Source organism: Balaenoptera borealis, assembly GCF_965194805.1.
Source record: "Balaenoptera borealis genome assembly, chromosome: 8".
Lineage (NCBI taxonomy): Eukaryota > Metazoa > Chordata > Mammalia > Artiodactyla > Balaenopteridae > Balaenoptera > Balaenoptera borealis.
The window spans coordinates 21,638,837-21,665,662 of record NC_138865.1 but is presented as its reverse complement, the minus strand read 5'-3'; the positions used below and the strand labels follow the sequence as shown (position 1 = coordinate 21,665,662).

The following is a 26,826-nucleotide window of genomic DNA, read 5'->3' as shown; positions in this document are numbered from 1 at the left end:
AATTCACATTTTTTTAAATAAGTTTACTTTTTTTTAAACTTATTTTTATTTTTGGCTGCGTTGGGTCTTTGTTGTTGCACACGGGCTTTTCTCTAGTTGTGACGAGCGGGGGCTACTGTTCGTCGCAGCGCGTGGGCTTCTCATTGCAGTGGCCTCTCCCGCCGCGGAGCACGGGCTCCAGGCGCGCGGGCCTCAGTAGTTGTGGCACACGGGCTTAGTTGCTCTGTGGCATGTGGGATCTTCCCGGACCAGGGCTCGAACCCGTGTCCCCTGCATTGGCAGGCAATTCTTAACAACTGCACCACCAAGGAAGCCCCCGTGAATTCACATTCTTCATGGACACGTGTGGTGTTAGTACAGCTTTTAGTATTTTACCAAAACGAAGGACATGTAGATTTGCTCCAAGTAGTAGCCTGGTTTTCAGAAAACAATAATTAAGTCCTGAGGAGTTAGGGCAGCCAAATCCTCCCGGAACCTTTTCTCTCTTTAGGTCTTCCCCATCTCCAGTCAGCCAGCTGGGGTGAGGGTACCGGCACCAGGTAAACCCAAGGGGACCTTTGTGTAAAGAAGCACTCAGGACAGCCATGTGGGAGGTCTGACTGGACTCACACCGCCTTGGACCAGTCGCTGACTGAACTGGGCTGGCAGTAATTGCCAAGGTGGGTTATGGGGTGAAGAAGGTGGATAGAGGTCATTCGTCCGGCCCTGGTGACCTGCAGAAGAACATGCTAGATGGGGAGAAAGCAGATGACACGAGTTCCCAATGCTGCATTCATTTTGGTGGCCCCTAAACTCACAGTGATGAAATCCTTCCTTAGTTCTTGTCACGAGCCATGTCTTATCTACAGCAGGAATGTGAACGTGTGCTGGTCTCTTCCGAGTGAGACTTTCAGCTCCTAAACCGTCATATCTTTGGATAAATAATCCTAGTTCTCTGGCTTTTCATAGTTCTCTGTCTTTCATCCTTTAGTCATCACTGTGTCTCCCATGCGTCCTCCACATCCTGTCTACTTGGGCAGCCAAAACCTCCCCACAGGGTCTGGGCAGTGGTCTGATGTGCTGATGTAGCATTTAATGGCCTTTGCTAATCACTTAGTACAGTGTGCTTCTCTCTAGCCTTTTTTTTTTTTTTTCTCTCTTTGGGCATGAAATTTTAAAAACCTAATAAAATTAATGTTTGTTCAAAAGCCCACATATTGTATGATTCCATTTATATAAAATGGCCCAAACAGATAAATCCATAGAGACAAAAAGCAGGTTAGTGGTTACAGGGTCTGGGGGAGGTGGGATTCCGGGGGACTGCTAATGGGAACAAGGTTACTTTTGGTGGTGAGGAAATATTGCAGAATTACATAGTGGAGATGGTTGAACAACCTTGTGAATATATTAAAAACCACTTGATTATAGACTTTAAAATGCGGACTTTTGTGGTATGTGAATTATGTCAGTTAAAAGCTTGATGCTTGTTCGTTGTAAAGATGTTGAAAAATAAAATAAAAGAGGACATTTAAATTACCTATATAATTTCAGATAACTAATAGTGACACTTTGACGTGTGGGTGGCAGTTTTTGTTGTTTCTGTTTTACGTTTGTTTCATTTTTTTTTCTTTTGGGTTGTTCTTGACCCTTTTAGGGCCAGGAGAAATCCTGTTGGAATCTGCCGAGGCACTAGACCCTGGTCTCACTTGTCCCCATACCCCAGGTTCACATTTGCCCCTGTTACAGTTTGCTTGTAAATTTTAGGAGGTGCAGCATCTTGAGTAAAGATGGCTGTTCTGCACTGTAGGAGAATGAAGACTGTTAACTTCAGAATGTAAATACTGCCCTTGTTTCTCAGGAAGCAACAACAGGGCCTAGTTTTGCTGGAACTTAAGGTGTCAGTTCTAAGGACCGAGGTGATTGGATATCGTGAATTTATTCACACATTTGACTTGCAGAGGAAATGGGCAGGATCTTAGCCACTGTATGCTTTCACATCTAAGTCCCAAAGCTTGGGGTCCCTGATATTAGCCTGGTGGGCTACTTGAAACTTACCTGTTTTTCCAAATATGTAGATGACGCTCTCTTGCTCAAATACCCAAACTAAATTTTACCTAGGGTAAAAATTAAGGCTGAGGAGAAACAAAAAATCAAATTCCAGCATATGTGCTGACCAGGGCAATATATTCAGGGAGAATCTCAGCATTTCTAATGTCGAGAGCAACTTTGCATGTCTCTGTGGGGGTGACATCTGCTCACGAGTCTACCGAAGCATTTGGATCACCTCCGGCTCTTCTCCCATGAAGAGTGTGCATGTCCACCCCCCGGCTTGGATGCTCATGAAAATACTTCTGCTTCCAAAGTAAAAGCTGCCTTGGAAGAGCCAGGAACCTTGTGCCCAGTGGAATTGGGCTAATGGCGCTTATTTTTCTTCAGAGTGTATATTTATTTGACTGTTTCACACCATTTGTCAATTTCTAAGCAGTTAATAATTTTTATGCCTCTTTCAGATATGTGTATATAGTACAAGTGTGTTTGATTTCCTGTGGTCTCTCTACATTTAAACAGTGCTGAGTGATGGTATGTGTAACATGCCAATTTAAAATTTCAAACCCCAACTGAACCGCGTTGATTGGCTTACATAGCTTATGCTCGTCTCTGTCCTGTAGCAGCCCCAGATTCTGTCTAGGTTTTAGTGCTAGGACCATTAGCCCTCAATAGAGACGCAGCATCTGATGTCCTCCAGCTGTTTACAACCCATTGAGGAAAATTAAAATATATGCAACTATTAATTCAGAGAATGATGTGATTGCCATAGGAGAGGTGTACGGTATGTTTTGGGTTTTTTTTTTTTTTAATATTTATTAATTTATTTGGCTGCGTCGGGTCTTAGTTGAGGCATGCGGGATCCTCCACTGTGGCGCACGGGCTCTTTGTTGCAGTGCTCGGGCTTTTCTCTAGTTGTGGCATGCGGGCTCTAGAGCCCACGGGCTTAGTTACCCCGGGCATGTGGGATCTTAGTTCCCCGACCGGGGATCGAACCCGAGTACCCTGCATTGGAAGGCGGATTCTTAACCACTGTACCACCAGGGAAGTCTCTTGGGGCATGGTTTTAAAAGATGTTACTTCTGAATGGTTGATCAAGGACATTTTATGAAAGATGGTACGGGTGCATGGCTTGTGATGGGTGGGTAAGTTTGGACTGGGAGTGATAGAAAGAAGGACTCTACCATAATTGAATGTGAAAAGCCATGGGCCCATTCAGAAATAATGTCTCCTGTTGGTTGCTTGGGAACTGGGCCTGAATTCTAAGGGCATTGCAAGCTTATGCGTCGCCTCGAGTGTCCTGTGACTTAGGAACAAGCGGGTAGAGAGGATCAGCTTAGACACACGGGTACCCTTAAGTGTAAACCGGCCAGTGTTTGTTTAGCTAAATAATTTGAAGAATCTTGCGTACCTGGTTCTGCCTGAAAATCACTTGTACTTCACTTTTAGACACTAGTTTTTTTGAGCAAGGCCTCATCTTAAGCGGGGGCTTAAGTTAGTTCTCGTCTCTCATTTGAGAGACAAGTGGGGTGACCCAATATTGAATTATAAACCGCCTTTAATAAATTTTTACAAATGTGGTGAATACATATAACATAAAATTTACCATCTTAACCATTTTAAATGCACAGTTCAGTGGCATCAAGTATATTCGCATTGTTGTAAATCCATCACCATTATCCAGCTTCAGAACTTTCTCATCTTCCCAAAATGAAACTCTGTCCCTATTAAACAAACACTAACGGCCCATTCTGCCTCCCTACAATCCCTGTTACCAACTATTCTACTTTCTTTGAATTTGACTACTCTATGTATCTCATTAATCATATAGTGTTTGTTTTTCTGTGTCAGGCTATTCCACTCAGCATAATGTCTTCAAGTTTCATCCATGTTGTAACATGTGTCAGGATTTCCTTCTTTCTAAGCTGCATCATTTTCCATTGTATGTGTGTCCCACTCTTTGATAGGCTTTGATGCCATAAACCCAGATTCATCCAGATGTGTAGTCAGAGTCGCCCTTGACTTCTCCATTTCTACCCCCACCTCCATCCAGTGTGACCCAGTCAAGGCCAAGGTATGGGGTGAAAGTTTTGAAAGTAAACCGCGTTGGGATATTGAGAAGGGTCTCTAGGAGGCCCCAAACGGTTTCTAGGTCATCAGTCACACCTGCCCACCCTTCCCCGGCATTCCAGGACGGGGGACCCATGACTGTGTGTTGTATTCCCACTTGAACAGACCAGATCTGTTTATGATTTTGGGTGTTTATGATTTGGGGAGTGGCTTCTCCCTCTGACACAGCCTCTGAGGTGCGGGGTTGTGATTGCCTTTAAGATGAGAAACTTCTGTCCTTACAGTTATGGGTCGATCAGTTCTTGACTGCTGGCTGCCGGTGGGTCTGGGGGCCGGGAGGGGAATGAATGAGCTGCTGAAGAAACCCTCCAATTCTGAATGTATTCAGAATTACCAGGGACCTCTATTTGGAGGGCCATCTGCTGACTCTGGCTCCAGAGTGTTTAATTTTGCCAGCCTGTGTTTTAATCTCTCTCTCTTTCCCTTAATGAAACTTGAGCCACATGTTTGCTTCCTCCGTATGTGCCGCGAAGCATTTGCATTTTGCTGTTCTTGGGATAAAGCAAGAATCACTTTTGCTGTTGTATCAGATCTGATGCTAGAAAAGCCCTCTGGAAGTTACCACAACGCCTTATCCCTCTAGGTTTTCTATACAGTGGGGAGTTTTGCTAAAACACTATTGTCTCTGCATGAGAAGCAGAGTAAAGGTCCCGAAGGGAAATCTCAGTAATGTGTGTGCTGTGCTCTTTTGCCCAGGGCAAGCAGAGGTTCCCGACCCGAATGACCCTTTGGGACAACTGGATGGACCCAACAGCCCTATTCCAACTCTGAAAGGTAAATTGTGAAGTGCTCTTTGAATGCAAGTGTTCGAAAGTGTTTTCAGAGTACCATGTAGAGGGGCTCACAGTGCCATTCTACTCAAGGCTTGGCCTGATGAAATGGATGGTCAGGGTCCCCTGTGGCCCAGTGCTGCCCCATGGGTGGGTGTGAAGTCGAATCCAGCCTCTGTATCCCAACACTGAATCAAATCTCGGAGACAGAGTTTTGGGTGAAGTGGAAAAGAATAGATTTATTGCTTTGCCAGGCAAAGGGGGCCACAGCAGGCTAATGCCCTCAAATCTGTGTGTCCCAACCTGGAGGGGGGTTGTGAGGAGTTTTATGGTAATGGTTCAAAGAAGAGGGCGTGGTCAGCTCATGGACATTCTTCTGATTGGTTGGTGATGTGGTAAGTGGGAGTTAGCATCATCAACCTTCTGGTTCCAACTGGTCTGGGGTCTTCGTGCTTGTGGGCAGCATACCTTTCACTTCTCCCACCAAGTGGGGGTTTCAGTTTCTGCAAAACAGCTCAAAGATATTGTTATGTATCTCCCTTGAGGGGGAACCAGGACCCTGCCCCAAGGCTGCACTATTGTTTCTTGACTGTTCCTCCCTTGTCTCCACATCCCCTCCCTTCCCTGATTAGCAACTGTTGGAACTGCCCACTGGAACTCAGGGAAGGTCATGGAGGCTGAATGAAGCCTATTTCCTGTAATCAAGAAATGGGGGACAGAGGCTTTTGTGCCCAGGAACCCCACGGGGTCCTGCTTAGTATCTGCGCAGTGGCCTGCCTCCCTCCACATCTGTGTATCTTGATGCAGTTGTGAGGGTGCTGAGGGCTGGTTGAAGCTAGTCAGAAGCCTGTGGGTGGGTGGGAGATAGAGGGCAGGGGTAGACAGATGGCCACTGGAGGGAGGAAGGGGCTTTGGGGGTGTTTCGTGGGCCTGAGTGGAGCCTTAAGAGCTGGACTCCTGGCTTGGCCACAGAGTCTCCTGATGACAAGCGGCCGTCTTCTGGGCTTATTGTTGAGGTGTAATTGTCCAGACTAGGGTGCACCTCAGACAGGCAGGTGGCCCTCCTCCAAAGGATCACCAAAGACCATGTTCTTTGTCTTGTTGCTCCGGGCTTTCCCAGAGGTCACTGTCAGGGTTACTGTTCACTTGGCACACTTTGTTGGCATCTTAGATTTGTAGAGTCGATAGACCCCATTTCCTGTGATGCAGCCCAGTCACTTGAGGAAGTGATGATTTTCCTGCTTCCTCCGCTGTCACCATATTGCCTTAGATTATTGCGTCAGTCAGCTTGAGCTGCCGCAACAAAACACCACAGACTGAATGGCTTAATCATCAGGTATATATTCCTCACAGTCCCGGAGGCTGGAAGTCCGAGATCAAGGTGCTGGCATGGCCACGTCCTAGTGAGGGCACTCTTCCTGGTTTGTAGGCAGTGCAGTCTTGCTGTGTCCTCACAGGGAGAGAGAGCGGGCTCTGGTTTCTTCCTGTCTTATAAAGATTTGGATCCCTTCCTGGGGGCCCCACCCTCATGACCTCATTTAACCCTAATTGCTTCCCAATGGCCTCTCCTTCAAATACTGTCACACACATGGGGTTAGGGCTTCAACGTGTGAATCTGGGGGGACACAGTTCAGTGTATAACAATTAACGATTAAAACAACCACTTCATTTCTGTTTCATTTCTTTTCTTAATCATTATTCAGAACCCAGAAATCCATATTAGTTTCTCAGCCCCTTGCACATTGAGGGTCCCTGTGTCCCCTCAGGAATGTGTTCACCTCCACGTGTCCAAGGCCGGGTCTCCTGGGGATTGAGCAGCAATGACTCAAGTCCACCAGTCTCAGCCGAGTTGACCAGATGTCCCTCTGTGTCCTGAAAGGGCCTCTTGGGGTCACACAGGGAGCTGCTCCCTTCTGGCCTCAGAACAGTCATTTAAATCAACAGAAATAGAGTCACAGATGTAGAAAACAAATTTATGGTTACCAGGGGGGAAAAGGGGTGGGAGGGGTAAATTGAGAGATTGGGATTGACATATACACACTACTGTATATAAAATAGGTAACTAATAAGGACCCATTTTATAGCACAGGGAACTCTACTCAATACTCTGTAATGACCTACGTGGGAATAGAATCTAAAAATGAGTGGATATATATATATATGTATAACTGATTTACTTTGCTGTACACCTGAACTAACACAACATTGTAAATCAACTATACTCCAATTAAAAAAAAATAAGAGTGCATGGATCTATGTGCTGTTGGTAGCGTCTGGTGTCTGGAGGCTCCTTGACAAGGATTTTCCTCTTTAGTATGTTATGCAGTAAATACACAAGTTAGTTTCCTCAGTCGACCCCCTCGAAGTCCTACTTTGGTCGCTGTGACCTTGCTTGTTAGGCGAGGGCCTCTACTGGGATAGGGGTGCGTTCCCCAGACAGACAAGACCCGGTCTCTGGAAGCTTGTGTACAATGCTGGGCCTCAGGAGAGGTTTCTTAGGAAGAAAGATGCTTTTTGATGATTAGATTCTGAAATCACTGCTCACAAGTGTGACTGAGCCCGAAGTCGAGACAGCCCACACAGATTTCCTGACTGCTCCGTACCAGGCGCTGTGTGAGGCTGGGCACACACTGGTGATCAAAACAAGTGTGTCTCTGCCTCTCAGAGTTTACTGGACTGGGGAATTGGCATCGTAAGGGAAAACTGGTAAGTTATAAAACTAGGAGTTGTGACGAGTAGTCTGAAGGAAGAAATGAGGGCGTGGTGAACTGGAAGGAAAGGAAAGGGGGTCTTGGTTTAAGGAAAGGATGTTTGTGCTGAGGTCTGAAGAGCTGACATTCGCTAAAAGAAGGTGGGGAGATGGTGTGTCTGGGGCCAAGGCAGAAGCCTGTGAAAAGACCCTGAGGCCAAGAGGACTCGGTGTCCTGGGGCAGCTGGGAGAAGGTGGGGGCTTATGGGCTGGGGGAGCTGAGGTTGGAGAGGTTTTTCGGTCCAGTACCATGGCCATCAGCCACGTGTGGGTCTTTAAATTTAAGTCAATTAAAATTAAATAAAATTAAGACTCCAGTTCCTTGGTCTTACTAGCTATATTTCAAGTGCTCAGGGGCCACCTGTGGCTAGAAGCCACCATCATGGGCAGTACAGATCTAGAGCATTCCATTATCAAAGAAAGTTCTGTTGGGCAGCCCTAGGAGAGCATGCACAGCTGTTTAGATGGCAGGGGAAAGCTCTATTTCATCGTAAGAGATGCCCTTCACTCTGGAAAGCCTGGGATGTGGTGTAACCTGATTTACTCTCTGTGAAGATCTCCCTGGCAGCTCTGGAGGATGATGGAGGGGAAGTGGAGGGGAATTAGGAGGGAGGTGTGGCTGGGTAAATAAGTGGACGAGCCACAGTAACAGCCTAAAATCCAACCTGCAGTCATTCCGTGGATGCTAATATCCCCTAGGGAAAACGTGCTCTGGGGCTGTGTTTAGATGTGCAGACCTCTCCCTCCAGCCAGAGTGGGGCCTCCTTGTGGGCATGGGCTGGGGTGTGCAGGGGCCGGGAGGGAGTGCTGCACTGGCTACCGCTGTTCTTCAAGCCGAGTGTTCACAGCTGCCCTCTGGGAGGCAGAAGCAGCCGCTGGACTCTTGGTCCACTTGGTTGGAAGATGCATTTGCTAATCGAGGTGCTGAAATGACCATGGGCTAAACGGTCATAGAAACTTTATTGCCAACTAGCCGTAAGCTCCAAACATCAATAAGTCAGCTTCAGTGGCTTGGGTGGGATTCCTTGACCTCCGTTTTGGTATTCAAGCAACTTCTCAAGCCTAGAACAGGATGCTTTCTAATGTCCTCTGCTTAGTTGGGATTGGATTGCCTCTTGATTTTGTTAACCCACTTGTGATTGTGTTACACCTGTGTGCACATCAGTGTGTGTGCAGGGCTGAGGGGAGTTTCAGTTAGAGTTTGGAAGCTTCTCCAGGGCACAGAAATACCAGTTGCTGAAGTTAACTTGTCAGGCAGGTGTGCGTGTGTGTGTACACGTGTCTGTGAGAATGTGTACACGCTTGTAAAAAGGCAGTAAAAAAGGATGCAGAGGACCACAGCAAGCTGGGCCCCTTTTCTGTGGTGGCAGCACCGGATAGTGAAGCATGGTGAGTGCAGCGGTCCGTGCTTGGCTTGGCCAGAAGACAGGCCTGGATTGGGTGGCGCTCCACCATCCTGTTGGGGTCTGGGCACTGCTCTCGGCCACATCTCACCCCCAGCCATTGGAGGGATGGAAGGGCTTAGTGTATAGCTCTCACCCAAAAAGCAGTGGCTGGATGCTGAGGCCATTTGTCATTGTCACAGTTATGATTTTCAGTGTGTCCATCAGTTTCTAGGCATCGAGACCGCAGCAGCCCCTCAGGGACAGGAGCCTGGTGAATGGCCCCCCGGGGAGACCCAGGGGCGTCAGTTATTCCCTTGCAACCCAATTCTCTAGTCCTGTTGTGCGATTTTACTTCCTTATGGGTTATGGCTCTTGCACAAAAGAGGACTCAATCCACTCTTCCTTTCTGCTCCCCCGACCTCCTTCTCGCACCCTCAGTGACGGAAGGAACTGGCCTGGCAATGCCAAACTTATTATTCCATGCATTTTTTTGTTTAAAGAGCTTCAGGGAGCGTTACTGCTTGGCCACATTTGGCTTAAATCATGTATAAAAAATAATAATAGCCGAATGGACTGTATGAGCTATTTCTTTAACCCAGTTACCATTTATGATGCCCACGCATCTGTAAAATTGCAGGCAGGTGGAAACGGCCAGCGGGCCAGTCTGTCACTGAGCAAAACAGGATCTGAGAATTAGTTACAAGGGTAAAAAGCATTTGAGTTCAAATGTACTGGGCCAAGATTGAGCACTTAACATATAATTGGTGGTTGGTATTCAGAAAGAGAGAGATCCCAGAGTCTAGAAGGAAAAAATGAATACAAAAGACACTGTGATTTACAGCTGAAACGTTTGCCTGAAATTTCTGTATTCCAAAGTACTGTCATTGTTAACACTGAAGGCTTACGACTCCAGTTACAGTGATATTTAACAGGAGTTTTATATTCTTTGCTATATTAGACACACTATTTATTATTATTATACTTACAAAAGTGTGCATTTGGCCTAGAAACCATTTGCTCTTTTGTTCCAAGGCTGTATTTTAAATGCATATGTAACACATCTCTGGTTTTGTAGAATCAGTACTTTGGAATGTGTGTGGGAAGTGGATCATTTCTGAGAGCCCGGACGGGTGGTACTCATCTTGTTCGTCCTACAGCCTCCAAAAATAGACTCGCTTGCTTGTGTCTCCTGTCTTAGGAGAAGGGCTGCTCATCGTCCCCACTGAAACCAGAAGGGGAATCCCTGACTCTCCCCACTTGAGGATGTGTTGCAATGAGAGGTGATCTGAAGGGCATTCTAAATCACAGGGCAGGAGTCGATGCCTTACTTACCAGGCTGCCCCCTGTTATTTGTGACACGCTGTGCTGCAGTGCTGAACTAAAATTTCCTGGGACAGAGAAAAAAAAGCCATCAACAGAGTTCACCATGTTGGCATGAAGACGATGCCTGATGTCTGTTTACTGGGTGCCTGGTTCCTGATTCACATAGGACACAAGGATTGATTAGCATATATGTTGGGTGCGTTTCTGTTTTATTCTGGAACTCTTGGTGTGTGTGTGAATGTGTGTGTGATTGTCTCCTGCAGTTTACTAGAGAGTGAGCGTCTCCAGGGCTGATGGGGTAGACTTGAAAACAGCACCCTGCTTGCAGACACAGTTAGCGTGAAGTCTGTGGCTGGGAACTTGGCACCTCCCCTCTGGGTGTCCCCTGGCTGGTCATGGAAACCTGGGGCTCCCCCAGACAGTGAGCGGAGGGCCTAGAATGTTGCCCCACTTCCTCTGGACAGATCTAACATGGGTTTCCAGGCTCTGATCCCTGGCCACTCTCGAGGTGAAGGCTGCTCGTTGAGCTCCCCCGATCCTCCTGCCGGCTGTGAATTTGCAGAGCCCATTGGGCTGCCCGGGATCTGGACAAACTGAGCCGTGTTGGGAGAAAGCCTCAACCCACAGATGAGAGATCTCGAAATGTACACACTCATGTTGTCCAGGGCGGATTGGGAGCTCGTACATGTGCACGGGAGCCCACCCTGGGGAGGGCGGGGACACAGCCTGCTTCCAGGGGCATGAGGCCAGTCTCTGCCTCCAAGCCTTCCTCTCTGCTTCTCCTTCTCAGTGTCCCCCACTCACTCTCCCAGGGTAGCTGCTGGAGACCTGCACTTCAGCTGGGATGCAGTCACGGCAACTGGTGGCCATTGTCTGGCTGGACCATCCATTGTTGTCCCTATTGAAGGTGACGGAGAGGCAGTCATTCTTCTTCATCCCACTGAGTTTGAACACCAAACTGCAGCGGGCTTGTTCATGTGTGCTTGTCTAACGTCTGTCCCAGGTGTGTGTGTCTGTGTGTGTGTGTGTGTGTGTTTTTCTCTCCCTATGACCCACCCCTGATATGCACCAGCTCCTATGTGCTCCCAGCCGCCTGGGTTTTGTGTGTGCTTCTCTCTCTCTAAGCCCGCCCGTGCCTGCATCTGGTTTTCTGGGTCTGGGTCTGTCTTCCTGTGCCTGAACCCTCCAAGTGTGTGTGTGTGTGTGTGTGTGTGTGTGTGTGTGTGTGTGTGTGAATGTATCTGTGTCCCTGTCCCTTTGAAAGGATGTGGGTGTCACCCTGTTTGTCAAATGGTCTCCTTCCTTCTCCCTCTCTTCTGCTTTTCTTCCTCAATCCCTCGAGCCCCCTGCAGTATTTTCCAAGGGCTGTCATAACAAAGTACCACAAACTAGGTTCCTTAAACAACAGAAATTTATTCTTACAGTTGTGGAGGCCAGAAATCCAAAATGAAGGTGTTGGCAGGATTAGTGCCTTCTGGAGGCTCTGAGGGAGAAACCGTCCATGTCTCTGAGCTTCTGGCATTGCCGGCGGTCCGTGCAGTTCCTGGGTTTGGGGCCGCATTACTCCAATCTCTGCCTCTTGTTTTCACGTGATCTTCTCTGTGTCTGTATCCAAATGTCCCTCTTTAAAGGACACCAGCCTTTGGATTAAGGCCCACCCATATGTCCTCATCTCAATTTGATTACATCTGCAATGACTCAATTTCCAGGTAAGGTCACATTCACAGGTTCCAGCACCTCTATCTCACTGGGGGACACAGTTCAACCCACAGCACCCTGTTCTCCGCCAAACACTGTTACTTACTTTTCTCCATCTCTCAGGTCCTTTAATTTCATTTCCCCCTGTTTTTCTTATTTTCTCCGATTGCCATCCTTTCTAGTCTCACACCCTCCTCTGACCCTGTTGCTCCCCCTGGTAAGCTCCCCTCCTCCAACTCTTTCTGCTGCTGGCTCCATGCAGACCGCTAGACAGCTCAGCGGGAAGGTCTGAGCCCCTGCCACTGCCCCCAATGGATTTATTGGCCTGTAAATACTTCCTTCTGGGAAGAGCAGCTCTGTCCTCTGCGCTGGCTCTCAGGGTCCCCTCATCACCTGCCCTTCTAGGCAGGCTGTTTTATTTCCCACCAATCAAAGCCCTGTGACCTCATGACCCTAGTACACATGGCTTTCCTTATCTCCTCCCAGGCTAGTCAGTATGATCTGGTAAACAAGCAGATCCTCAAACACCTTAGTCATTTGACCAAGTTGGTGAATATGTGGACGGTCAGTTGGGGTAAAAAAAAAATCATTAATCATTGATCTGACTGTGAGGTCAGGAGTGGTGTCCACTGGAAACAGGTTCTCTGTTACCCCTGCCTTTAGTATGTTTTCATGCTTGGACTAAGCTCCACTGTGTGGAGTTTAGGGGCAAGCAGAGAGCTAGCCTGGGCATCAGGGAGATGGAATGCATTAGCATCAGTTGTTGAAGTGACCCTGCTATGAGGAAGGGGAAACCCTCTTGGATAATCAAAAGGGAAAACTTCTGTTCTCCTCTCTTAACGCTGTGACGGACTGACGGGATCCAAGGTAGCAGAATTTGCAGTCGCCCATGCCTAGCTCCTCCTGGCCTGTTCAGTTGCGTCTGGAGAGGTTTGGGGCAACTCTAAAGGAAGACTTTGTGAGCTAGAGGAGAACTTAGCAATGGCCAGTACAAATGCCATATTTCACACGGAAAGGAAGTGAAGCCGAGAGATAAAAAACTGGCTGGTATTTAAACACCAAGGGAAAAAGCAATATTGTGCTTAGTCTTCAGAGAATTTTCTTTCTACTTTCATTTCGGCCTCCAGAGAATGAATGATGGTTGTAATGGTGGACCAAACTAACTTGGCCTCCCTCGGACTTAAATTACATACAGGTGCTCAATAAAATATTCGTAAAAGATGTAAATGCTTAGATGAACTTGCAAGAGAGATGGAGAAATGCCCAGGAGCCAGGAATAGGAAGGAAACAGAATTGTGATAGCCCTGGACTGCCAAGGCAGGAACCACCCGGGTGGTTCCACTATGTTTACAGCCATGGAGAACGGCCCAGTTTTCCTGGGAAAAAGTTTAACTGAGACAAAGAGTTGGAATCTGCAGGTGTTGTGCAGTTATGACATGAGCTTTCCAATGGTGAGCTCTTCAGCCGTGTCACCTTGTGGCCGTGGGGCAAATGTGGATGCATCCATGGGCTCCAGAGTAGAACGAGCACCATTAAGACGAGGACACTTTGGTGCAGGAAAAGGGTAGCTACAGACACATCAATCTTCAGTGTTTTGACGCTGGAATAGCTTACACTGGAGAGGATACCCAGAAGTAGAAAATCCTGATTTTGAGATTACGTGAAATAAACAAAATATGCTAAAGTTACTAATTCCACTGGAATTGGATGTATTACATTTCCTTCAATCAGGAGAAATAAGGGGTTGAGAAAAAAAATCAAGTTTGGTTTTAGAAAAATGAAGGAATTTACATTTTTTATGCCTTAACATAAGGCCTATGAAATATAACCCCTGCTATACAAACTATTCTGCTAAGCTTAGTTACATCAGAAGCCTTGGGTTTCAGTATCATGCCAGAAGGCAACCCATGAGGCAGAGATCAGAGATGTTGTAGCTAAGGCACCGTGGCTAAGCCCTAGGAGACCTAAGGAAAGAGGGGGGAATTTTCATTCATTAGCCCAGGAGGGTGAGAAGAGGGCTTGCCTGAAGCCTGGCTCAAGGTGGGAAACACAGAAGGCTTTCCCATGAGAAATCAGACTTGGACCCACACCTCAGGAAAGCAAATTTACATTACCAGAACGTTGTGGGGGAATCCTGAGCCCAAGAATCAACGTGAACATTTGACACTGCCTGTTGCAGGAACCCAGTCCTAAAGGGATTCCCACAGAAAACCCAGCCCTGCAGTGAAAAATTACAAAGTACACTCAGAGAGGCCCAGGATGAGTGATGAGCTAGTAAACAATGAAGCCAGAAGGATTAAAGATAAAGGAAGAAAAAGCAGTGGTGGGTTTGAAAAGGAACCAAAGAGACCTTCTAGAAATGAAAAATGTAGTAGACGAAATGAGAAAACCTGATGGACAGTAGATTGTGCTTAGCTAAAGATTATAAAAGGACAGGAAATATAAAAGTAGGTGAATAGTTTGGAGGAATCACATAAAGAAATTCAGCATATATCAAGAAGGAGATTTCAAAGGAGACATAAAGGGGAAGGGAGAAACAATATTTTGTGAGATACTGGTAGAGAATTTTACAGAATTGATGGAAGGCATGAATCTTCAGATATTGGAAATGGCACGGAGGCCCGTTGAGGCTAAAATAAAACTAAATTCACAGCTAGTGATACTTCGGAATGGCAAAGACAAGGGGAAGTATGAAAAGTAGCCGAAGAGGGGAAAGGTCAGATATTACCCACAAAGGAACAGCAGAACTTGTAACAAAAACCACAAAAGACAGAGGACAGTACTGTAATTGTCAGTCTAGAATTCTGTACCCAGCTAAGCTATTATTCAAGTGTGAAAGTAACAGGTAATTTTCGACCAAGAGTAAGAGTGTTTACAACCTCAGTTCTTTACCCAAAGAGCAAATGAGAATCAGGAAGAGCTCAGTTGAACCAGGAGGAAGGAGTGAGATGCAGGCAGACTTGGCAAGGAAAGAACTTGGTAACCAGGTTGGCAAATCTAAAGAAATTCTGTTAGTAAAAATCATCAGTAATAATGACCCCTGGGGGTGTACAAATGGAGTGTAACTAAACACTGGGAAGCAATGACTCCAAGCTCTGGTGGCTGGGGGGTGATTGCAGCTCACAGCACTTCAAGGTGCTTGTATTTGGTTGTATTTGGGAGACTTTGTCAAATTAGGTATGCCTATAAAAAGTAGTAAAGCTAGCTAGCCACTTAAGCCTAACTTTCAAACAAGTAAAGGGAGAATAAAGAAGAAAAAAAAACGAATAGAAAATAGGAAGAGAGACTTAAGAAGAAAAATTAACACTTTAAAAATAAACCCATCAGTTAAGAAAGTCATAGGTTAACACATACAAACTTATAAACTAACATGTTAAATTATACGTTGCTTACAAGATTCATGTCTAGTATATAAACATAAAAATCATTAAAAAAATAAAAATACAGAGTAGGACTACATTAACCAAAAGTACTCTGAAATAGGTACATTACTATCAAACTAAATGGTTTTTTAGACACAGAAGCCTTACATAGTGATGTAAAGACTAGACGATATAATAAACTGGGAGTTTATTGCACCCAGCAACATAGTTTCCAATATATAAGCACAACCTCACAGAATTATTAATGGCTATTTGCCATATACAGTATCAATTAATACATATCTCATTGAAATTGATGTGTATTAAAAATTTGGGCAACAAATTGACAAGCTTAATCTAGTGGGCATATATAAACACCTGCACTGAGCAATTAGAGAAAACACATTCTTACCAATCAAATGTGGGACATTTCAGGAATTGACTCTGTACTAGGCTGTAAAGAAAATCTCTTTTTTTTTTTTTTCACGTTTCATTTTCTGTTTATTCCTTGAAATCGTCGTGTTTGTGCAAGCAAATCTCAGTGGTATCAAAGAATTATCATCACACAGACTATGTTTTGTGACAACAGTGCAGTTAAAGCACACCTTTAATAACTCAACCAAAAAAAATTATAAATTATAAGAAAACTGGGGTCTGACCAACCACATGGAGATTAAATAAAATAATTTATTTGATGGCTAAATAAGAACTTGAAAAATTCATATTTAATGCATACATTAGAAAAGGAAAAAGAAAATTTATTAGTTAGGAGTATAAAGATTTGAATAGACAGCAACAGAAGGAGAACCTCAAGGACTGGTAAACCTTCCTAAAGACTCTTGAGCTCATGAGGAATCCTTAAGATACAACCTAAAACAACAGCACTATTTCATGTCCAAAATATTGGCAAACATTTTAAAGCCCCCAAACACCAAATGCTGGCAAAGTTGTAGGAGAAATACTTTAACTCAGGCACTTTTGAGACCTAGACGGATGAAAGATTTCAAGGCCCTATGACTTATCACTAATGCATCCAGGTGGATGCTTTCAAGGTTATTCCCATACATGTACAAGTTGAGGTGTATAAAGATGGTCATTAAACACTGTTTGTATTAGCAAAAATGTGGAAACGATTTACTGCTCCAGAATTGGGAAATGGATAAAGAAATTGTGGTTTGTTTGTACAGTAGAATATTATACAGTAATTAAAATAAATGAACTACATCAACATAGGTAAATCCCAAGCTGACTTTGAGTGAAAAAAAGCAACTAGCAAAGATGATCTTTCAGAGAAAATTCTAAAAATATAAAATAATACAAATATGAATTGGAATAGTGTAGTTCTCTGGAGAGGAAAGGGCAAATAGGGAAGGGTGTGCTTTAGTTACATTCCAGAATGTCTTATTTTTTAAGTGTTGTAAGTCAAATATGGTAAAATATTTGCGTAAAATCTTGATGTTGTGTACATGGGTACTACTATGTTAATATCTGTACTTTTCTGTGCAACATTTCAGTATTAAAAATTGTTAGCTCAAAAATAATACTGAAGAGGAGGCAAGAGGAGATAGGAGCAGTATGAATTTTGGAAGCAAAAAGGCTATATTATTGTTATTTGAAGAAAATCTACATAGAAAATCTAAGACCATCAACTCAGAAACTCTTATAACTAAGGTAGTTCAGTAAAGTGGCAAGATAAAAGAAAAATATACATAAGGGACAGAATAATGGCCTCCCAAAGATGTCCACGTCCTAAGTCCTGGAACTCAGAGCGTGTCACCTTTCACGGAACAGGGACTTGGCAGATGGGACTAAGTTCAGGATTTTGAGATGGGAAATGATCCTGGATGATCCAGGTGGGCCAATGTAATTACAGAGGTCCTTATAAGAGAGAGACAGGAGGGTCAGAGTCACTCAACAGAGATGTGATGGAAACAGAAGTTGGAGTGATACAAGGAAGGCACCATGAGCCAGGGCATGCAGGTGGCCTCCAGAAGCCAGGGAAGGCAAGTAGAAAGACTCTCCCAGAGCCTCCAGAAGGAATACAGCCCTGCCGACACATTGATTTTCGGACCTCCGACCTGCGGAACTGTATGATAGTAAATTTGTGTTGTTTCACGCTGTTTGTGCTAACATGTTACAGCAACAACAGGAAATTAGTACAATACGTAGAAATATAATACTTTTCCTATAATAAATGCAGTTCTCTCTCCATCATCCTATCCCAATTTTTAAATGGAACTTATCAGGATGGAAGAGAAATAGCCATGAAATTGAGAAACTTGCCCCCCTGTCAAAGTAAAATTTGTTATTCTTGATGTCAAAATGTATTTCAGTCATCATAATTTAATGCGTGTGACTTTGACATAGCAGCAGGCCAAGATCAGTGAGGTGGGGGGCAAGGTTAGAAGTGAATAGAGGCAGCTGGGAACACCCTCTGTGGAGGTGACTTTCTGGCAGAGAATTGACTTATGAGAAATAGAAAAGATCAGAGGACTAGGGGTTCTTGGCTGACTGCACAATAAGGGATCAGTTGGGTGTGTTTTAGGAAGAACAAGGGACCCCCCCTCCCTTCCAGTGGGGGAGAATGTGGGAAGGGAAAGAACATTCCAGAAGCCTTGATACCATGGGTATAACTTAGCTTTTCTTCATTATCTGTCTTTCTGATTTCTTCCTGAAGGCTTGCTTTTACTCATCTGCCTAGGGAGGGAGCTATGAATGTATGAAATTACCATGTTATCGACCCACAGTTTTGGTCTCTCTGAGCTTCCTGCAGAGCATGAAGGAGGCTGATTCAAGGCCTCAGTCGGGACATGGGTGCTGTCTGTGGACATCCTGCCCTTTTGTCCATTCCCAACTGGACAGGCCTCTTATATGCCATTGCACTCAGAACCTCCCCAGGTATCCTTTCCAGTCCTACCGTGCCCTCCAGCGATGCTTCTCAGTGTTGTTTCGGGTCTGCTCTAAGTTCATTCTTGGATGGGTTTCGTTCACTGGAATTGTTGCTTTTCTTTCTCCTCAGCGCTTCAGAGCAGGGACTCTTAGCTCAGGCTGCACACTTGAGAGTTTTGACAAATTGCGCAGCTGGATGTATGTTATAAGCTTCCAGGTGACCCCAATGTGAAGACACTGTTGAACCCCACTGGTTTAGACGGTGTAGGATCGAGAAGAGTTGGCAAGAACTCCCCATGTGGACTAGATCACTTCACTAGATTCTCCTTCGTTTTTTGTAGATTGAGGAAGGTGTGGCTTCAGGAGTGAGTGTTCATCTGGTTGAGAGTGAAGGGAATCTGGATAAATTGGGGAGGAAATCAGTGGAAGGCTTACCCCGGGGTCTGAGCAAAACTGAGGGTGGTTGCCAGCAAGCACTCTGGGAAGGATGCTTTCAAGAGAGTGGTCCCCTTCCCCTTTGCCTGACATCTCCACCTCCCCTCTTCCTGCTTGTCCGTGATTTGTTCACCTGGTCTCACCTTGCCCATCCCTCCTCAGCAGGCATTTCCTGACCCCAGGACTACACTTGTAATGCTGTGCAACCATCACTGCTCTCTAGTTGCAGACACTTTCATCACCCCAAAGTGAGACCCCATACCCATTAAGAGTCACTCCCTAATTTCCCTTCCCCCAGCCTCTGGCAACCACTAATCTATTTTCTGTCTCTGGATTTACCTATTCTGTACATTTCACATAAACAGATATAGCCAAGAGGGCTTTAAAGATTAAATCAACTGTGTAAGGTGCTTGATTCCAGTACCTGTGGATTTCTTTAGTCCTTGTTAGCTAGTGTTGATAAAGCATCGGAAAGGGAGATACCAGCACCATCTCTGGATTAAGCCTAATAGATGGTTTCACAGCGCCCTACCCGGTGGGACAAGGTTAACATCAGGGCTCTCTGTGCCCACGTGGCGTGCGAACAGGCACGAGCCCATCTGCCCTATTCTGCATTTCTCAAAAAGGAGCCTTCCTGAGGGACACGGAAAGACTAAGTCTAAACCGCTGTCAATTTGTCAGTCGGGTGTAGGAGAAGCTGTTGGTGGGAACAGTGAAGAAGAACTCCACGTTTCCATACCCATTCGATGTAAAAAAAGATATTCTTGAAAAGAAGCAGACACTAAGGGTCTATATTTAGAGTAACTGGACAGTCCTGGACTCTCCCCAGGTTTCCTTCTAAATTGTACAAAAGGAAGTGTCTCCTTAACTTTCTCCTCTGAGTGCTTCCCTCCCTTTCTTCCCTTTCTAGACAAATGTTTTTTCCATGTTGAAGAAGATCCTTCTATATCTTTCAAGATTTTTAGCCAATCGATGGAGACGTCCCAAGTTGATGTATGCAAATGGAGGAAGGTGGTAGCAGAACTACTCTCAAGCCAGTCCCCCAAATGGATGAGATAAGAGCCAGCAGCGACCATCCTGTCTCGGCCCTCAGAACCCCTGGGCCTGCTCCTTTTAGGTTTTTGCTAGTCAGCTTGGAGACACAGATCTTTACACTCTGCCTTTACACGAAGCCATTGCCTGTGTCTCCCAGGAAGCCATGGTTTGTCAAAGGCCTTTGGAAAAACTGTCATCAGGGTAGAGATGAGAATTATAATTAAACTTATGCCAGGAAGAAGAGATCATGGTGATTTAATCTGTCATTTGCTATTTTAAATTATAATTTGATGACTATTTTATATGCCCTACTGTGCATTTTAGTGTTATGAGACCTTAATGAAGCATTTGAATCTTAAGCAACTTGTAAGTGCTTGGGCTCTGGCCAGAACATAGTGAAACAATGTGTTCGCTGTAATCTGGGCAGCCCAGATTATACAAAAGTAACCGCTTCAGAATGTCAAATCAGATCTCATTTTCTTTTCAAAGATGCCGGGTCTAGTGCAGGAGCGTCAGGAATGCAGGTCTCTCCAAATTGAGCTTGTGCTGTTAATGAACAGCCCTGACATCCAAGATGTCACCCTGCTTGATTCAGCCTCTTTTCAGGTGTTTGTCATCGACATTTTAGTTACCTTCCAGCTTTGTGTCATCAGTAAGAATTCTGTTCCGCAACTTGAGTGCACTGAGAAAGGGGTTGGCTAGCAGAGAATCAAGGTAGAACCTAATGATGTTGTTAATAATATTCATAAATAGTAATCAGTACTGGTTAGTGACACCTCTCTAGACCGCTATCTATCCACTCTCCCCTGTGAAGGAAAACTGTCCCTTCACCTTGAAATTCACAACCTCCCACCTCCTCAGCTATCTCCTATCACCCAACATCTGAGCCATCACTCATCCTGTGAAACTTATCCCCAGGGTCCACTAGGAATCCTGTAATTTTTCATCCAATTAAATCAGTAATACAGATATGTGCCATCTTTCAATGTTTCACTTCATTAAAAAAGAAAAAAAGAATAGGGACCAACCATAAATCAAGCCAAAAGATTTAGAACTTGAATACGCTTTATAGGCTTTTTCGATTGCTCCATTATCTTGGTTTTGTCTGTAGTAAGTTCATCTCCTGATGATTGATTGTCTTGTCTGTCTAGCCTTAGTGGGTTTCTTTGGTGTTGTGGAATTTTAGTGTGCATGTTTATCTTGACAGAGAGTATCCCCCAGCCCCTGACCTACACCACACACACACACACACACACACACACACACACACACACACACACACACACACACACACACACACACACCCTTACCCCTCCCCACCGCTGTCTGCCTTACTTCCTCTTGTTCCCAGTGGCCTTTGTCACCAGCTGAGAAGCACTTGCCTGTGGTTGAACTGGAACCCCACGTTCCTGGGCAGTGTTTCCAGCCCCACTAGCTCTGTATTTCAGGTACTTTTAGGCCCTGTTTTCTTTCCTGTGTGCGAGCCCTGGACGGCTTCTTCCTGCTCCTGCCCTGGGTGCAGTGGGCAGCAACACTCAACCTTGTGATTTTTGTTCTGTTCAGACCAATGATTAGCTTGTTTTTGAGGATATCTCTGTTTTGTCACATGCTTTCTTTTTCTACTTTCCTTATTGCGGCTTGTGCTTGATGGTGTGGTAGAAGGGAGGATGGACTTTCTGAATATGAATTTGCATCATAAATTTAGTGAGATTAGATTTAGTGCTTTCAAAAAGAAGTAAAGTTGATTCTCATTATTTGCAGATTCCATATTTGCAAGTTTGCTTATTACCTAAAATGTATTTTTAACCCCCAAATCAGTTCTCACAGCACTTTCATGGTCATTCATAGACATGCCCAGAGCAGTGAAAATTTTGAATTGCCCAATGCACACATGCACACATTCCCAGCTGAGCTTGAACAAAATGACACTCTGCCTAATGTCCCAACTCATACTGTAAACAAATGTCCTTTTCGTGGTCTATTTAGTCCCATGTTTTTTGCATTTTTGTACTTTTTGTTGGTAATTTGCCATTTAAAATGCCCCCAATAATGGTGCTGAAGTGCTGTTTGGTGTCCTAAGCACAACATGTGCCTTATGGAGAAAGCATGTGTGTTAGATAAGCTTCCTTCAGACACAAGTTATTGGTCTGTTGGTCATGAGATCGATGTTAATGAATCAACAATACTTATTAAATAAGGTGTCTTTAAACAGAGCACAATAAAACAAGGTTCTTTATTGATCGGTTGATTAGAACGCTGTGAGCAGAGGCTCACAGGAACCTAACCCTGTGTTTCTCCAGCAGCAGTGATTCCGTATTCGCTCATTCAGTGTTTGAGGCAACATTCTAGAACAAAATTACCCCAAATAACGAGAATGGGCTATACTTATGTGAGAGAAAAATCAAAACCTTCCCCAAGCAATTCCAAGAAGGAGCCTCAGGCAGCCTTCTCTCCCAGCCCTCACGGACGTTTGCTCCTCTCTGACTGTTCTCCTTTGAAGGGTACTTTCTGAATTTTCTGGAGCCGGTGAACAATATCACCATAGTCCAAGGCCAGACAGCGATTCTGCACTGCAAGGTGGCCGGAAACCCGCCGCCCAGCGTGCGGTGGCTGAAGAACGACGCCCCGGTCGTGCAGGAGCCCCGGCGTATCATCATCCGCAAGACGGAATACGGTTCTCGGCTGCGGATCCAGGACCTGGACACGACGGACACCGGCTACTACCAGTGCGTGGCCACCAATGGGGTGAAGACCATCACCGCCACTGGCGTCCTGTTCGTGCGGCTCGGTGAGTGGGGACAGTCCCCGGTGTGCTGCTTATCAGATAGGAAAGTCCCCAGCCACCGAGCAGCAGATGAATGTGCAGTTTGAAACTGAACACACACAAGTCAGCAGAGAGGAAATCAATAAAACCCTTCCCCGAGGCCTTTCCCATTGTGCACGAGGTCCTGGCTTAACCTGTTGCCCATTTACTAGTAATAAAAGAAAATAGACGCAGATGGAGAGGTCTGTAAACCTGGAGTGCAGAACATAATCTCAGGCAGGCTGTGTGTCAGGAGGTCACCCCACGGGGAGGCTGGCCACGCACGCTTCAAGCCCAGGCGATCCAGACAGGCACCCACCCACCCACCCACAGAAACCCAGCCCGGCCCAGAGGATGGGCAGGGAGCAGAGCGTGAGGACAATTCTGTACTCTTGCGCTTGTCACAGGTGGCATGAAGCAGTTAAATGGCAGGCAGGAATATGTCCCTTTCATCCCAGTTCTGTGGAGGTCCCTGCAATGCCCCAGCCGTTCTGTCACCAGTAAGACAGATCTTGTGAATCAAGTTTAGATGAGACGAGAGAAAAGACAGCAGAAACTCCCAAAATATCTCCTGACATTTCTGCATCAACACAGAGCACCCCTTCCATCCTTGGTGGTTTCCCCCATCCTTGGCATATAATATTGGGCAGGGGCAGAGCTGGAGGCCGAAGGCCGCTCACCACAAATGAGCACCCTGGGCTGCGGTTGCCTTTACCACGGGCTGGATTGGAAAAAGAAATTATTCCAAATCATGAAGTATTAATAACTTGTCTTTTTTCTTTTCCTTTAGGTCCAACACACAGCCCAAATCATAACTTTCAGTAAGTATTTGCTTTCCTCAAACCATTTTCTCATTCTTTGTGGGCTTCCGTTATGTAAGAACCCCGGCTTTAAATCGGGCAAACACATGTTTCTGCTGAATTTGCTAGAAGTTGGCTGGACTTCACACAAGGATGGCAATGTGCTTGCTTTTGGCTGGAAAACTGTTATATTTTCCATGTTGAGTGTTAGGGAAAAAGTCATAAAAGCAGGCAAAGTTAATTGCTTTCAGAGATCGTGACCTTGCAGGGCAACTGGAGGCAGCGTAAGTGTACAGACCAGGTTGCCAGGGCTGCCAGGACCCTGGTGTCCCGGACACATTTAAAACAGGGAGGCAGTACCCTGAAGTCCCAGCGCCGCCCTAACTGCATCGCCAGCTGCAGTCTACAAAATGTATGCCTGTCAAGCCTCGGGGAACCTCCACCATAGGCGGGGTCGCAGACCCACTTCAGAAGACTGAGGCTCAGAGCCTGGCTCAGGGGTCTTCACCCACCTGCGGGCAGGTTCTGGCTGTGAACTCAGGCCTCTTGTTTCCTGGTGTAACGTCTTTTCTCCTCCGGACCTCACATCCATGAGAATCACTCTTTTCAGCACCTGTGTTCGAGGTTAGCCATGGCTGTTGGATTCCTCATTTTCTATTCAGGCATATCAGAAAGCCTTTGCTTCACATCTGAAAGTTCTGAGCAGTGGCGCAGACGCTGTGCTGGTCAGCCAAGCAGAGTTTGCTTCTCTGTGTCCCCCTGCTGCCTCGTAAACCCTGGCCATTGGGGTGAGGTGGGTGGGCAGGGGCCCCTCTTAGCTTACATCAGGTGCCACTTGCAGAAGGCAGATTTTTGAGAGCTTTCTGTGCTGAGCCGTAGTGTCCAAGCATTTCTCCTTAATAATCATTCATGCATAGAGTGAGAAAAGAAGAAATTGCATCCAGGGCACATCTGTGAGGCTTTCGAAAAGGTATAAGTCATTCAAAAGTTGAATTCTTATTTTCGTTTATATCTATATCTTATGTTGTCTATTTATGTATAATTAAAGTAAATATTATATAACATAAACATATATATATTGCGAAATATATAAATAAATAATTTACGCATAATTATAATGTAATTTATTAAATATATAAATATCAAATATACTTACCTATTTAATTTTATATACAATTAAAATTTTTTTCTGTTTTTTAAAAATTTATTTTATCGAAGTATAATTGATTTACAATGTTGTGTTAGCTTACATTTTACTGTGCTAGCCTATCTTTCCATCTGTTTCCATTCCTCAGTTGTCTTATTTCTTTTATTCATTTCACAATAATTTGCAGATATTTGTACACTTATCCTGAAATATTTTGGATATCATTATGGATTATGATATCATTTAGAAATATTATGGAAATCATTAACAAGAGTCCAACACCTGTGTACTTACTATTCTTGTTTCTTCTTTTTGAGTTAAAACTTACATTAAGTATTCTATTAATAAGGCCCAAACAATGCAAAAACCTCTGCAATCTAACCCTTATCCAGGCGCAGAACATTCCTATCACTCTAGAAAGTTCCATCATGCAACTTCTTGATCACTTCCTCTCCTCCCCAGGCAACAACTGTTCTGATTTTTTTCTACCATGAGCTAGTTTTACGTGTTTTAGAACTTCATAGAAATGAAATCCTACAATACATAGCCACCTGAGCCTGGTTTCCTTCACTTGACATGATTCTCTCGAGAGTCATCTATGCTGTACATGTTTCACTAGGCTGCTGCTATTTATTGCCAAATAGTGTTCCCTTGTGTGACTGTATCAGTTAGTTTATCCATTTTCCTCTTGATGGACACCTGAGCAGGTTGCATCTTTTGACATTGATGAATAAGCTGCTTTGGATAGTCTCATACAAGTTTTTTGTGGACATGTATTTTCATTTCTGCTAGGTAAATACCTAGGGTCAAAGTGCTGACTTATAGGGTATGTGTGTGCTGAGTTTTGTAAGAAATACCAGACCTTTTCCTAAGGTGATTGTACCACTCTGTACTCCCACCAGCAGGTAGGAAAGTTATGGTCACTGCATTGTTTGCCAACATTTGATCTGGTTGGTCTTTCTAAGTTGAGCCATTCTGATGTGTGTGTAGTGGTTCAAGTGATCTTTATGTCATTCTGACTTCTTAAAAAAGTAGTTTTTATTAGTTGTTTTACATTTTCAAACAAATGCATTTAAGACAGTAAAGTTTCCTCTGAATACCATTTTGGCTACATCTTTTTCCTCTCCAGGCAACATAAGCTTTTGTTTTTTGTTATTTTCTGATTTGTGTTGTATTATTATCGGTGAATTTGGGATGTATTTTACAGTTGGTAGTTGGTTGAGATTTTCTTTGTGGCCAATTAGATATGGTAAATTTTTGTGAATATTTCCTGTTGTTTCAAAAAATAAATGTGCTCTGATGGTAGCCAGTACACAATATTTCAATTCATATATTAAATCACATATGTTAAGTGTGTTATTAAAAGTGTCTATATTTTTTGTTCACATTGGTTACAGATATCTGAAAATATATGAAAGTTGTCTATACTCATTTTGGATTTGCCAATTTCTATCAGTTTTCTATTTTTTTAAATTTTGAGTTTATGTTCTTAAATACCTCCAGGTTTGAAACTATATAGCTTTTGTTTCGTTTTGTCTTGTTTTTAAGTCTCTTTTGAGGCTTTTTGCCTTGAATTCGATTTTGCCTAGCAATAATATTGCTCCACCTACTTTCTTTTTATTTGCATTTGCTAGAAAGCTGTTTTACTATTCCTGTCCCACTTTTTCCCTCAACCTTTTTGTGTTCTGTTTTATGTAGGCCTCTTGTAAATAGCATATAACTGTAGTTTTTTTAGAGGTGGGTGAGGAGGGGGGTTTGCCAATCTGGAAGTACAGGTTAATACATGTAGGTTAAGTTCATTTTAACAAATATACAATACTCCATTCTGTGAGTCAGTCTCACTTTAATTGTCCATGTGTCTACTCAGTGAAGGTTAGTTGTTTTCACTGATGCAGACCATCTTATGTAAACATCTTTCCATGTCTACTTGTCCCAGTGGGCCAGAGTCCTCCAGCAGTAGAAGTCTGGGAGTGGAATTGCAGGTATGCACTTCCCACCTCTACCACGTATGGTCAGATTGCCCTCCAAAGTGATAAAGGACTTCCTAGTCCCACCGGCAAGGCATGAGTTCTTATTTCCCCATGTTTTCCAGCACGTGGTATTATCAGAACTCAAAATTTTGCCAATATCTTGGGTGTCGGTTGTAAGTTATAGTAATTTTACATTAGATTTCACCAGTAAACAGTGAAGTTGAGCATATTTGTATTGGTTTAATAACCATTGGATTGCCAGTTCAAATACAGTCCATTCTTATTTATAGACTCAATACTTGCAA

At 44.5% G+C, this 26,826-nt stretch overlaps 1 protein-coding gene across 2 annotated transcripts in view; it reads left to right on the top strand.

Moving 5' to 3' along the window:
- ROR2 (receptor tyrosine kinase like orphan receptor 2) overlaps positions 1-26,826 on the top strand; it is a 218,115-nt gene that overhangs the window by 165,405 nt on the left and 25,884 nt on the right. For both annotated transcript variants that reach the window (XR_014247686.1, XM_082402945.1), the window contains exons 2-4: positions 4,852-4,929; positions 22,302-22,589; positions 23,395-23,425. Coding sequence is in view for 1 of the 2 variants with exons in the window: in XM_082402945.1 (XP_082259071.1) it covers positions 4,852-4,929; positions 22,302-22,589; positions 23,395-23,425 (397 nt within the window). In the remaining variant the exon portion in view is untranslated. The remainder of the gene's footprint in view (positions 1-4,851; positions 4,930-22,301; positions 22,590-23,394; positions 23,426-26,826) is intronic.